Source organism: Rhinatrema bivittatum, chromosome 8 (genome assembly GCF_901001135.1).
Source record: "Rhinatrema bivittatum chromosome 8, aRhiBiv1.1, whole genome shotgun sequence".
In the NCBI taxonomy this organism is placed as follows: domain Eukaryota; kingdom Metazoa; phylum Chordata; class Amphibia; order Gymnophiona; family Rhinatrematidae; genus Rhinatrema; species Rhinatrema bivittatum.
Genome location: NC_042622.1, coordinates 173,101,628 through 173,116,653, shown reverse-complemented (window position 1 = coordinate 173,116,653; position 15,026 = coordinate 173,101,628). Strand labels below are relative to the sequence as shown.

At 46.2% G+C, this 15,026-nt stretch overlaps 1 protein-coding gene across 6 annotated transcripts in view; it reads left to right on the top strand.

The window, feature by feature from the left end:
• The window catches only part of TEX14 (testis expressed 14, intercellular bridge forming factor), a 608,800-nt gene that overhangs the window by 413,410 nt on the left and 180,364 nt on the right, over positions 1-15,026 (top strand). For all 6 annotated transcript variants that reach the window (XR_003858113.1, XR_003858112.1, XR_003858111.1 and 3 more), the window contains exon 22: positions 2,875-2,952. Coding sequence is in view for 3 of the 6 variants with exons in the window: in XM_029611460.1 (XP_029467320.1) it covers positions 2,875-2,952 (78 nt within the window). In the remaining 3 variants the exon portion in view is untranslated. The remainder of the gene's footprint in view (positions 1-2,874; positions 2,953-15,026) is intronic.

Below are 15,026 nucleotides of genomic sequence, written 5' to 3'. Positions count from 1 at the left end.
TGTCCGTTTTCTCAAAGGAGCCAAACATTTGAAACCACCAATCCGGGCTATCTGTCCATCGTGGAATCTGAATTTGGTTCTTCGTAGTCTTTGTGCTCCTCCTTTTGAACCCCTTAATCGAATAACTTTGAAAGACTTAACTCTCAAGGCAGTATTTCTTGTATCAATTTGTTCTGCTAGACGCATTTCAGAGATTCAGGCATTGTCTTGCCGTGAGCCTTTCTTGCGAGATTCAGATTCAGGTATATCATTACGTACAGTACCGTCCTTTTTACCCAAAGTGGTTTCCTCATTTCATCTCAATCAATCTGTTGAATTGCCAGCCTTCCCAGATTTGGATAAATCTTCTTCTCAATCACGAGACTTAAAAAGACTTGATGTACGCCGAGTGCTTTTACGTTATTTAGAGATTACTAATGTCTTTCGTCTTTCTGACCACCTCTTTGTTCTATGGAGCGGCCCTAAGAAGGGCTATCAGGCTTCTAAGGCAACCATTGCGCGGTGGTTAAAGGAAGCCATTGCTTCGGCATACATTTGTAACAGTCGTCGAGTTCCTGAAGGTCTCAAGGCACATTCGATACGCTCTCAGGTGGCGTCTTGGGCCGAGAGTCATTGTGTTTCACCTCAAGAAATTTGTAGAGCGGCGACTTGGAAATCTTTGCACACTTTTGCCAAACATTATCGTTTGGACGTTCGCGCTCCAGACGTCGACTCTTTTGGCAGTAGTGTGCTAAAGGCGGGACTCTCCGGATCCCACCCCATTTAGGGCAGCTTTGGTACATCCCTACTGTCTGGACTGATCCTGGTACGTACAGGGAAAGGAAAATTAGTTCTTACTTGATAATTTTCGTTCCTGTAGTACCAAGGATCAGTCCAGACGCCCGCCCAATTTTTTTCCGGAGAGTTCGCTATTGATTATTGTTGTAATGTCCTTTATATTTTTCCTATGCAATGATTTAAGAAGCTCTGAATATTGTTACAATTTTTTTTCATGTTTTGAATTTGTTCTATTCATATATATAGTTGATCTAGTCATTGATTATCCTTCTTCATGGGTTTCTGCTTTGTTATTCAAAATACTGGAGGATAGCAGGAGGCACCCTGGGATATTGGAGGTGCTTAGAACTTTGACCTCTGACTCCACCTGCTGGAAGGGGGACATAACCCTACTGTCTGGACTGATCCTTGGTACTACAGGAACGAAAATTATCAGGTAAGAACTAATTTTCCTCTGATATGGACCAGACAACTCGAGCAATGCTGGCAGTTTTTGCTACAGTATATACATACAGTGTGAGACTGTGTCTGTTCATATATCTGTCTATATATATATATATATATATATATATATATATTTTAGAGATGTGAATCGGAACTGGAATCAGTTCGGATTCCGGTTCCGATTCACATCGTGTTTTTTTTTTTCGTCCGGCCCGATCGCGGTTTTTTTTTATCGGCTGCGCCCAAGCCGATAAACAAAAAACCCACCCCGACCCTTTAAAACTAATCCCTTAGCTTCCCCCACCCTTCCCCACCCCCCCCCCCCCCAAAAAAAAAACATTTTACAGGTACCTGGTGGTCCAGTGGGGGTCCCGGGAGTGATTTCCCGCTCTCGGGCCGTCTGCTGCCACTAATAAAAATGGCGCCGATGGCCTTTGCCCTTACTATGTGACAGGGTATCCGTGCCATTGGCCGGCCCCTGTCACATGGAGGGAGCACTGGATGGCCGGCGCCATCTTTAAAAATGGCACAGGCCATCCAGTGCTCCTACCATGTGACAGGGGCCGGCCAATGGCACGGATACCCTGTCACATGGTAAGGGCAAAGGGCCATCGGCGCCATTTTGATCAGTGGCAGCTGACAGCCCGGGAGTGGGAGATCGCTCCCGGGACCCCCACTGGACCACCAGGTACCTGTAAAAAGTTTTTGGGGGGGTCGGGAGGATGAGGGAAGCTAAGGGATTAGTTTTAAAGGATCGGGGTGGGTTTAGGGGTTATTTTTGTCTGCCGTTTTTCTTGCCCTCCCCCAAAATGATAAGAGAACCGCCACGAACAATATCGTGGGGTTTTCCTATCGTTTTGGGGGAGCCCCCGATTTCAGACTATTTTGAATCCGAAGCCCGATTCACATCCCTAATATATATACCATTATAATTTTAAGATTTCCTTTTTACCAGCTTATATATCTTTCATTTAATAGACATGTAGTAACAGGTAGTGGGCTGCTCAGTCTTTTGCTTTCACCAGGTACTGTGCTTTTAGAATTCAGAACTGTAATTGAGATTGATGCTAGTGACTTGCTATATTGTGTGAGGAATTTGTACAGTTCTATAGTCCTAATTAGAATGTATTAAAAAAGATTTAGTGAATAAGTATTTAGATATGTTTTATTTTGATAACCTTAATCTTTTCCAGTTCTTGTTTGAACATTTCTTTGAATGCACATGAATGTGTATGTAGTATTTATATGTGTATAGGTGCCTACATTCTTGTCTTAAGGGAATTGACTGGGATGGAAGGTAGATATTATCTAATTTTGTTCCAGTATTTTTCCTTTGCTATTGTGCCAGAAGTGTTTCTTCATATCAAAACCATTCCAGGTTAGGGGTATTGTGCAGTCACCTAAATTGTCCTTCCTAAAGTATGAATTTTTTAAAATTTATCAAATTGAAATAAATGCCAAGTCATTCAGACAGATGCACTTCTTTCTTATATAGCAAAGGAAGTAAAAGTTCTCCAATGCAGCCATGTGTGAGAACTCGTTTAAATGAACATGACTTGCTAGTCTGTTTGGAAGGGTGAACCAGATTTCATGATCCTGGGCCTTGCAAAAAAGGTGTTGTGTGTGAATTCTTATAGACTTTCTTTTTTCCAGTGTTGATGAACCAGAACAAACCAGGATTTCATCTAAAGAGGCCCATGTGCCAGCATTACTCTGCACTACAAATGATAAGTAAGGACACGCAATACCATTGAGCCAGTATTATCTTTTAAGAACTTACTTTTCATGTAAATTGAAGAAATAAAGATATAGCTATGGTATCAAACAAATTATAACTAAAATATGCAGGGTTTTGTTTCAGATTGTTCGTTTAAATATCCTTTCAAAAGGAACAATCATGACTGTGAATACCAGATACAAAAATACAGCTGTTGTTATTAGATTAGAGGTGCTCCCCCAAGAACACAGAGGTCCAATACCAAATTTAGTAGAAACAAATGTGTTTATTTTTACATATCGAAAGGCAATCATATGAGACCTCTGTGAGATAACAGAGTAACAGTTCCATCTTTACAAAACTGCTCCTGTATATCTCCCTGTGCATTAGTACATTTCTCTTTTTTATAGGTAACAGTCTTAATCTCCGAAGTGTTTGATTCTGTGGGAGGATCACGAACCTCGTGTCTTGTGACCCAATAAGACAAACTAAATCTAAGTACCCTGGTCCTCCCTCCCACCTTGAGATCCAATTAAGGCCTAGATGAGACCCACGTGTCTGCCGCTTACTGTCAATCTTCTGATAGTTCTTCGTCCTGTCAGTCTTTCAGTCTCTTAATCTCAGGGGAATCTACAGGACTTTCTGATTTCACTAGGGCCCCTCAGTAGAGCCAGTATTCTGTGAGACCGTGGCCTCGTCTATGTGCTCTTTGTGACCTCATGACCCTCCATCATATTTGGATAACTCCAAATGCAATCCAGATGTCTCCCAGAGTCTATTCAAGCTAAGGTCAATCTGAGTTTCTTATGGCCAGAGTTTCAGTTACCCAGAATCCTTTCTGGCTTAGGCCAAGCCACAATTTCTGTGTTGATTTCAGACTTCAGGCACACATATATCACTGTAGAGTAATATTTTCCCTATGGAAGCTTTGTGGTGCATATAGCATGGATTCATTTCATTTTGATATCCCATGTTTTGCTATAAGCAGCAAAGCTCATTACAATAAAAATAACAGAAATTCCATAAGTCAGTAAAGGAAGAAACTTGATACTATATGACAATACCCCCAAAATACCATAAAAAATTGTTTTAAAAAGGAACCAACAACATAAGAACATAAGAACATGCCATACTGGGTCAGACCAAGGGTCCATCAAGCCCAGCATCCTGTTTCCAACAGTGGCCAATCCAGGCCATAAGTACCCAAAAACTAAGTCTATTCCATGTTTCCGTTGCTAGTAATAGCAGTGGCTATTTTCTAAGTCAACTTAATTAATAGCAGGTAACGGACTTCTCCTCCAAGAACTTATCCAATCCTTTTTTAAACACAGCTATACTAACTGCACTAACCACATCCTCTGGCAACAAATTCCAGAGTTTAATTGTGTGTTGAGTAAAAAAGAGCTTTCTCCGATTAGTTTTAAATGTGCCACATGCTAACTTCATGGAGTGCCCCCTAGTCTTTCTATTATCCAAAAGAGTAAATAACCGATTTACATCTACCCGTTCTAGACCGCTCATGATTTTAAACACCTCTATCATATCCCCCCTCAGCCGTCTTTTCTCCAAGCTGAAAAGTCCTAACCTCTTTAGTCTTTCCTCATAGGGGAGCTGTTCCATTACCCTTATCATTTTGGTAGTCCTTCTCTGTACCTTCTCCATCGCAATTATATCTTTTTTGAGATGTGGTGACCAGAATTGTACAAAGTATTCAAGGTGCGGACTCACCATGGAGCGATACAGAGGCATTATGACATTTTCCGTTTTATTCACAATTCCCTTTCTAATAATTCCCAACATTCTGTTTACTTTTTTGACTGCCGCAGCACATTGAACCGACGATTTCAATGTGTTATCCACTATGACGCCTATATCTCTTTCTTGGGTTGTAGCACCTAATATGGAACCTAACGTTGTGTAACTATAGCATGGGTTATTTTTTCCTATATGCATCACCTTGCACTTATCCACATTAAATTTCCTCTGCCATTTTGATGCCCAATTTTCCAGTCTCACAAGGTCTTCCTGCAATTTATCACAATCTGCTTGTGATTTAACTACTCTGAACAATTTTGTATCATCTGCAAATTTGATTATCTCACTTGTCGTATATCTTTCCAGATCATTTATAAATATATTGAAAAGTAAGGGTCCCAATACAGATACCTGAGGCACTCCACTGCCCATTCCCTTCCACTGAGAAAATTGTCCATTTAATCCTACTCTCTGTTTCCTGTCTTTTAGCCAGTTTGCAATCCACGAAAGAACATCGCCACCTATCCCATGACTTTTTACTTTTCCTAGAAGCCTCTCATGAGGAACTTTGTCAAACACCTTCTAAAAATCCAAGTATACTACATCTACCGGTTCACCTTTATCCACATGTTTATTACATTATTCAAAAAAGTGAAGCAGATTTGTGAGGCAAGACTTGCCTTAGGTAAAGCCATGCTGACTTTGTTCCATTAAACCATGTCTTTCTATATGTTCTGTGATTTTGATGTTTAGAACACTTTCCACTATTTTTCTTGGCACTGAAGTCAGGCTAACTGGTCTGTCGTTTCCTGGATCGCCCCTGGAGCCCTTTTTAACTATTGGGGTTACATTTGCTATCCTCCAGTCTTCAGGTACAATGGATGATTTTAATGATAGGTTACAAATTTTTACTAATAGGTCTGAAATTTCATTCCCTGTACGTACCAGGATCAGTCCAGACTGCTGGGTTATGCCTCCCCTCCAGCAGATGGAGTCAGAGAAAAGCTGAAAGGCACCCCCTAGATATACCGGTGTACCACCTGCGATCCCTCAGTATTTTCTCTGACTCCAGCAGATTGAGAGGCATAACCTGCGGTCCTGATCTACATTGCCTGATTGGTTATCCAGGTTTTTCCTTTATTGATATTCTACCTGACTAGATCAATTAGTAAAATAAATTAAGAGTAGGCAGTTTAGGTTTTGCTGTTTTCAATTTGTTTCACGCGCAGCGAGAAGCAGGTTTGCGGCAGGCTTAGAAGGGCATTGCCCTCGTACCATTTCCCGGAGTTGGTTGATCCCCGTGGCACAGGGGGAGAGTTTACCAGTGGGCCGGTCACCCTCCCCCCACAATAGTAGTTTGCCAGAGTTATTTCTGAAGGGGGCTCTAGGAACAGCGCGTTCTATTAAAAAAAAAAAAAACCAGGGTTAAAGTCCTAGCTAGCACAGGGCCACGTAAGTCCTGTTGGGGGCAGGCAGTGAGCTTACTTTTGACAGCCCCTGCCTGCTGCGGTTCAGCCCGGGGCCTCCGGAGGGGGTGGCTGTGTCACCCGGCGCGCTCCTTCTTCAGGAGCCAGTGTGTGGATTTTTGGCGCGCTTTTTCTGGCCGCGTGGTTCCCGGGCCGGCTCACCATGTCACGTTCTTCGGCCTGTACAGCCTGCGGGGGGGGCGGGGGCGCAACTCTCCCGAGAGGGTCTCTGCTCCCGATGTCTCCCCGGGGGCGAGGGACCCTCTCGGGGATCGAGCGCTGCCCGCAGTGTTTCTTCTTCGCGGCGTCGGGGAGTTCTCGGAGCTCGTTCAGCAGCCCCGCCTCCCTTGCAGAAGGAGGCGGTGGCCATCTTGTCAGCGCTGCCGATAGAAGGGGCAGCATCAGAGCCAGAGGAATCTCCTCCCTCTTCCCCGACTGCCTTGAGCACGCACAGTTTGGGGGATTTGGATGCCCCTTGACACCCCCCCCTCCCTCCAGACCCGCGAAGGCAGCCTTGAAGAGGCCAGCCCCGTTTTCTTCACAATTTGTGCTATTAATGCACAAGGCCTTTTTGGAAGCAGAGGCGGGCTGTGAGGTAGAGGACCCCTCATGTTATAAACACCGGCCGCGGCAAGCCGCAACCGGGACCTACCGCTGTCTCCAGGGGCCGGACGGAACGTCTGCAATAGCGAGGATCCTCAGCTGCGGCTTTCTCTTCAAAATGGCCGCGGCGTTTCTCCCCATGCGGCTTAGCTCCGCCCCCTGTCAGCTGCTAGGGCCACGCGGGCAGCTCTGGCTGGGATTTAAAGAGACACTCACAGGATGTGAGTTAGCCTCTTCCTGCTGCATCCTGATTGGTTGGGACTATTTAAGCAAGGTCTGTGCCCTCAGACCTTGCCTTGTCTTCTTGGCTCCTGGGTTTGTTCTGTTCCTGGTTCCTGTTTGTCTCCCTGTGTTGCTTCCTGGTCCGGCTGACGTTTCCTCTGGTTCCTTGACACCTGGCTTGGCGACGGACTATCTCTGGCTGCGGACATCTCTGGCTCTCGACCCCTGGACTGGCTGTGGACATCTCTGGCTCCTGATTCCTGGACTGGCTGCGGACATCTCTGGCTCTCGACCCCTGGACTGGCTGTGGACATCTCTGGCTCTTGATTCCTGGACTGGCTGCGGACATCTCTGGCTCGCGACTACTGGACTGAACTTCTTTAAGAGATCCTTGGGGTTGGCTCCTCGACCCGCTGAAGGCGTCAGCAATTGTTGTCTCGACCCGCTGGAGGCGCCAGCAACTGGATTACACGACCAGCAGGAGGCGCCTGCATCCAGATCTTCTTCACTCCTACCTGCAACTCCGAGGATCGGCCTCGCCTACCGACGGTGGCCTAATCAGTCATCGTCGGACCAAGGGTCCACTTCTCTGAGCATAACACCTCACCACCTAAGATACCCAGATCGACACCAGATCGGGGGACGGTGGGGGCTCGCTGCCCGCGGCCCCAAGGGGGACACGGGAGTATCGGATTCCCAGGAGGCCGATCCGGAGGGTCCGGATATGGATGATGGGAGCAATTCGGAGTGTCAAGCGACTGTGGAAGGGGATTCTCTGTTTGTTTGGCAAAGATGAGCTGCGTTTCTTGATCCCGCAGGTGTTAAAGGAACTGGATCTCTTGGTTCCACACCAGGAAGGGGAAACCTCCACAGGGGATGTAGCTCTGGCGGGGCTCCTAGACCCCGCGCCTACGTTTCCCTTTCATCCCAAGTTGCTCCAGATTGTTTGTTTCTAAGAAGTGGGACGCTCCGGAAGCTTCTTTGCGGGTTAGCAGGGCGATGGATAAGTTGTACCCCCTGCCTTCGGAGTCCTTGGACCTTCTTAAAACTCCCACTGTGGATTCGGCGGTTACGGCCGAGATTAAGTATACTACTATACCCATGACAGGAGGTATAGTGTTGAAGGATCTCCAGGACCGTAAGTTGGAGATAGTATTGAAGCGCATTTTTGACGTTGCGGCATTGGGAGTCCGGGCGGCGGCCTGTAGCAGCATGGTGCAGCGAGCCACTCTTCGCTGGATTCAGCAATTGTTAACTCAGGATCTGCCACTGGGTGAGGCAGAACCGGCCAACTGTGTTGAGGCTGCGGTCGCCTACACAGCAGATGCTTTATATGATCTGCTACGGACTTCGGCTCGCGTGATGTCGTCCGCAGTATCCGCCAGGCGACTGCTTTGGCTACGTCAGTGGGCGGCGGATGCGTTCTCTAAGTCACGACTAGGATCCTTTCCATTCAAAGGAAAATTGTTGTTTGGGGATGAGCTGGACCAGCTTATCAAGGACTTGGGAGACAACAAGGTTTATAAGTTGCCCGAAGATAAGCCCCGGCAATCTCGACCTTTTGGGAAATTCCAGGGGTCGCTTCCAGAGTCAGCGCCGATTTCGTATGGGGAGGGATTGTTCCCTTCCTCGGAGACAGCAGGCGTCGAGAGCGCAATCTTGGACTCCTTCCTTTTGTGGTAGGCGGCCTCAGCGGTCAGGTTCCTCACAGGCATTTACCCCCAACAAGACTCCACAATGAAGGCGCGCAGACCCATTCCTCCATTCCGCGCATCGGGGGTCGGCTGGCCCTGTTTCGGGAGGAATGGGTCAAGATAACGTCGGACCAGTGGGTCCTCGATGTGGTAAATCACGGCTACGGGTTGGATTTTGCTCGTCCACTCCGGGATCTTTTCCTGGCGTCGCCATGCAGTCCTCCGCAAAAGCAGCGGGTTATCGCTCAAACGTTGGACCGGTTGCGAATGCTGGGGGGCGGTAATCCTAGTTCCGCCGGGCGAACGGTGAACCAGCCGGTATTCCATATACTTCGTGGTTCCAAAGAAGGAAGGCACATTCAGACCAATCCTGGATTTAAAGCGGGTCAACAAGGCCTTACGCGTTCCTCATTTTCGCATGGAGACACTCAGATCTGTTATTGCGGCCGTCCACAAGGGAGAATTTTTGGCTTCTTTGGATCTAACCGAGGCGTATCTCCACATTGGAATCCGGGAGCGTCACCAGCGGTACCTGAGGTTCATGGTGTTAGGGAAACTTTTTCAGTTTTGTGCCCTTCCGTTCGGTTTGGAGACAGCCCCAAGAGTGTTTACCAAGGTTTTGGTGGTCGTCACTGCATCTCTGCGGCGTCAAGGTATACTGGTACATCCTTATCTCAACGATTGGCTCATCCGAGCAAAGTCGGAAGCATTGTGCAAGTGAGCGGTTCGTTTGGTAGTGGAACAACTGCAGGCACTAGGTTGGGTAATCAACTTTACGAAGAGCCAGCTGAAACCGACTCAACAACTGGAGTTTTTGGGAGCCCGATTCGTCGGCAGGGTGTTCCTACCACAGCGAATGATCAATCTGATGACACAGGTGCGAAGCCTGTAGATCTTCCGTTACCCACGGCTTGGGATTATTTACAAGTCATTGGGCATATGGCTTCTACTCTGGAGATGGTACCATGGGCTTTTGCGCATATGCGACCTTTACAAAGAGCACTTCTTTGTCGTTGGGATCACAGGTCCGAGAATTACGACATGGTGCTACCATTGCTGGAACCGGCCCGGTCCAGCCTCAACTGGTGGTTGATCCCGAACAATCTTCTACAAGGCGTGGATCTGGAGCCGCCGTCTTGGTTGATCCTAACGACGGATGCCAGTCTGTCCGGCTGGGGGGCTGTATGCCAGTCCCGAGCGGTACAGGGGACGTGGTCTGCCCGACAAGCCACTTGATCGATCAATCGCCTGGAGACCAGGGCGGTTCGCCTGGCCTTGCGGCAACTCCTCCCAATGGTTCACGGACAGGCGGTGCGAGTTCTATCGGACAACGCGACTACGGTGGCATATATAAGTCGGCAGGTGGTGGACAAAGCGTCATTGTTGATGACCTGGGCGGAACGGCATCTAGCCCGCATCGCGGCCACCCATATCGCAGGGATGGAAAACGTTCAGGCGGATTATCTCAGTCGGCAGCAACTAGATCCGGGAGAATGGGAGCTGTCGACCGAGGCGATGTGTCTCATAACTCAGCGTTGAGGGATACCGCGCTTGGACTTGATGGCAACTCGGCTAAATGCAAAGGCGGTGCGCTTCTTCAGCCGAAGGCGGGAGCACGGATCAGAAGGGGTGGATGCGCTGGTTCTTCCGTGGCCTCTTCACATTCTCCTTTACATGTTCCCTCCGTGGCCCCTAGTGGGAAAGGTGTTGTGGCGCATAGAATCCCATCGGGGTTTGGTGATTCTGGTGGCTCCGGAATGGCCAAGACGCCCGTGGTTCGCGCATCTTGTCAATCTGGCGGTGGACGGACCTCTGCGGTTAGGTCACCTCCCACATCTGCTGCGCCAGTGTCCAGTATTTTTCGATCGGGCGGATCGCTTTTGTCTGGCAGCTTGGCTTATGAGTGGAGGCAGTTGAGGAAGAAGGGATATACCGAATCGGTTATTACTACTCTACTTCGAGCGCGCAGATCTTCGACTACGCTTACTTATGCCAGAGTATGGAAGGTCTTTGACTCGTGGTGCAGTGACTTAAAGATTTTGCCGTGACAGTCTTCTATAGGACATATCCTTACTTTTTTGCAGGCTGGTTTGAAGAAGGGCCTGGCCTATAGTTCTCTTAGGGTGCAGGTGGCGGCTCTGGGTTGTCTAAGAGGCAAGGTTGACGGTGTTTCTTTGGCGGCTCACCCAGATGTTGCTCGTTTCTTGCGTGGAGTTCGGAATTTACGTCCTCCTGTGAGATGCCCCTGTCCTTCCTGGAGTCTGAACTTGGTCCTTCGTGGTCTCTGCACTGCACCCTTTGAGCCTATTAAGCAGGCCTCCTTGAGGGATTTGACTCTCAAGGCAATCTTTCTAGTGGCCATTGCGTCGGCGCGTAGGGTTTCGGAGCTGCAGGCACTTTTGTGCAGGGAACCCCTTCTTGCGTATTTCGGATTCGGGGGTGTCATTGTGCACGGTTCCTTCCTCCTAAGGTGGTATCGGCTTTCCATGTTAATCAGACGGTGGAATTTCCTTCTTTTTCAGAGGAGGAACTTCGGTCTCCCCAAGGTCGAGATCTGAGGCGTTTGGATGTCTGTTGTATACTCCTGAGGTATTTAGAGGCGACTAACGCGTTTCAGAGGTCGGATCACCTGTTTGTGTTGTGGAATGGCCCCAGGAAGGGCTTTCAGGCATCCAAGACGACTATTGCGCAGTGGTTGAAGGCCGCAATCGCGTCCACGTACATTGGATGTGGTAAGTCGGTGCCTGATGGGCTGAAGGCACGTTCTCTGCGTTCTCAGGCAGCGTCGTGGGCTGAAAGCCAGTTGGTTTCTTGCCAGGAGATTTGCAGGGCAGCCACCTGGAAGTCCTTGCATACATTTGCTAGGCACTATCGCTTGGATGTTCGTGACCCGTCGGCAGAGACCTTTGGGAGCAGCGTCATTCGAGCAGGACTCTCGGGGTCCTGCCCCATTTAAGGCGGCTCGGGTACATCCCAGCAGTCTGGACTGATCCTGGTATGTACAGGGAAAGGAAAATTAGTTTCTTACCTGATAATTTTCGTTCCTGTAGTACCAAGGATCAGTCCAGACGCCCGCCCACATCAAGGTTGGTTAGGAGAGTCCGCTCGTGTTTCTATTGTTCTCTTGCAGTGAGACATTCCATCCGGGACTGTGTTGCTGACAATTATGCGGTAAGTTATTCTGAGGTTATTTCTAGTTTTGCATTTCTATAGCGTTACAGGTTTCTTACTGTTGTTTAGACGATGTTACTATTTGATCTAGTCAGTGGATGCTCTAAAAAGGAGGATGGTTTCCTTCTGCTTTGATATCAAATATACTGAGGGATCGCAGGTGGCACACCGGTATATCTAGGGGGTGCCTTTCAGCTTTTCTCTGACTCCATATGCTGGAGGGGAGGCATAACCCAGCAGTCTGGACTGATCCTTGGTACTACAGGAACGAAAATTATCAGGTAAGAAACTAATTTTCCTTTTTTTAGTTCCTTCAGAACTCTGGGGTGTATACCATCCGGTCCAGGAGATTTACTACTCTTCAGTTTGTCAGTCAGGTCTACCACATCTTCTAGGTTCACTGTAATTTGATTCAGTCCATCTGAATCATTACCCATGAAAACCTTCTCCAGTATGGGTACCTCCCCAACATCCTCTTCAGTAAATACCGAAGCAAAGAAATCATTTAATCTTTCCGCAATGGTCTTATCTTCTCTAAGTGTCCCTTTAACCCCTAGATCATCTAACGGTTCAACTGACTCCCTCACAGGCTTTCTGCTTCGGATATATTTTAAAAAGTTTTTACTGTCAGTTTTTGCCTCTACAGCCAACTTCTTTTCAAATTCTCTCTTAGCCTGTCTTATCAATGTCTTTCATTTAACTTGCCAACGTTTATGCATTATCCTATTTTCTTCTGTTGGATCCTTCTTCCAATTTTTGAATGAAGATCTTTTGGCTAAAATAGCTTCTTTCACCTCCCCTTTTAACCATGCCGGTAATCGTTTTGCCTTCTTTCCACCTTTCCTAATGTGTGGAATACACCTGGACTGTGCTTCTAGAATTGTATTTTTTAACAATGACCACGCTTCTTGCACACTTTTTACTTTTGTAGCTGCTGCTTTCATTTTTTTTTCTAACAATTTTTCTCATTTTATCAAAGTTTCCCTTTTGAAAGTTTAGCATGAGAGCCATGGATTTGCATACTGTTCCTCTTCCAGTCATTAAATCAAATTTGATCATATTATGATCACTATTGCCAAGCGGCCCCACCACCGTTACCTCTCTCACCAAATCCTGTGCTCCACTGAGAATTAGATCTAAAATTGCTCCCTCTCTCGTCGGTTCCTGAACCAATTGCTCCATAAAACTATCATTTATTCCATCCAGGAACGTTATCTGTCTAGCGTGTCCCGATGATACATTTACCCAGTCAATATTGGGATAATTGAAGTCTTAAATCCAGAAATCCAACGAAGCAACACCTTGCACTTAAGCAAGTACTGAAGAACAATAGTGCAAGAAAAAGTCCAAGTTCCACCAAATATTTCAAATGATGTTTTGTTTATTTCAAAAGTGTTAAACTGGCAACTCCACTAATAACAACAATGGATATCCTATCTAGTCCAGCCAATGCAACAGCAGTCTTTCACCAGGCACACTGAATCTGTCTAATAGGAATTGTTGTACAATGGCTGAAATTCCATTTCCATGGGTCTGGAATACTGTTTCTGCAGCATCCCTAGCTTCAGCTGGCTCAAGGAACAGAAGCTGAGTACAAGAATTATTAACTAAAAAAAAATTTAAGCACTCGTTCCCTGAGACCCTGGGAGCAGCCATGTTTATCATTTAGTGTTTGTCATTTAGGGCCTCATTTTCTAAAGTATCACAGGCCTGCGATACTTTAGGGAATGAGGGGCGGGGAGCCAAAATGGGGCGGGCCTGCGCTAGTCGGCAGCGATCGCACCGGTGACGCCCCGATTCCTCCTCTTCCGGGGCCGACTCCGCCCCCATTTTGGTATCGCACGCGATAAGGGACATTTCGCGTGCGAAACATCCCTTAGCGCGTGCGATCCAGGTAGAAAATGAGGCCCTTGGTGTTAAATTGAATAAACAATTAATGAAAACAAACTTATTAAAATGTATCACAAAAATTTTATATCAAATGTACAGTGAAATTGAGCTTAATACATATGTCATCTGACACAAAACTCTGAGAACTAAGTCTATTATAAAGATCATTCACACACATTTATTTATTTATTTAAAGATTTTTATATACCGCGGTTCGTTAGCAAACATCACCTCGGTTTACAGAGAACATTAAATTAGCAACAAGCTTTACAATCAAAATTAAATTATAGCGAAACAAATTTATAAACAATATTAATGTAACTTATACATAAGGTTAATACACGATAAAACTCAACAATACATCCAGGGAGGTGTAGGGTACTGGAGGATCAAAAATAGTATAGAAATAGCAGTTCAATTATGACCAAAGTGAGGGTAACTCATACTAATTAGTGATTCCTTGAAAATTCAAGATTAAAAGACTGATTATTACTATTATAGTCAGTATAATTTGAAATAAATGTTACCAAAATGAGTGTTAAGTGTTGTTGGCAAATAAACTGAATGAAAGGAATGGGAAATTATTCTATACAATGTCATGATATGATATAAGAAACAACATGGAAAGAGTTCACAAATTGTATGCTTTTTTGAAAAGCCATGTTGGTTGTTTTTTTTTTGGTAAATATCTTTATTGGAACAGTCAGTAGATCAACAACAAGAACAATAACAGTAAGAACACAGGTAACTAGCAATGGAGAAGTATCACCGTAGTAAATATCCAACACGTAGGTCAACCATAATCTCCACGCTTACAAAACATCAGAATACATGGTGTTCAGTACATCTGACTGTCTCCCATTTTTATTTTTTGCTGTTACACTAAAAGACAAGAACAGTTATGATTATTAGTCTATTCCCACCTCCCCCCCCCCCACCCACTCTAATTCCACTGGTATCTGCTAGTGAAAGAAAGAGTCATAGGCACAAACATGGTAATGAGACGAGGCACCCATATCTTGTAAGTACAAAGTCAAGTAGATAAAGCTCTGGCAGGAAGAAAGCAGAAGGGTACACAGCCCTAACATGGTAATACTCCTGAGTCCTCAGTGGGCAGGAGAGCAATATAGTCTTGCCACAAAAGGCGCACCTTCGTGTATTTTGCTTGAGAAATAGATTTCGCCATCAGCAGTTCCATATGCATAAGTTTATGAAATTTGGCCCTCCACACCCGATTGTACGCTGGAGTTTGTTGTATCCACTGTGACAGAATCGCATCCCGTGCAA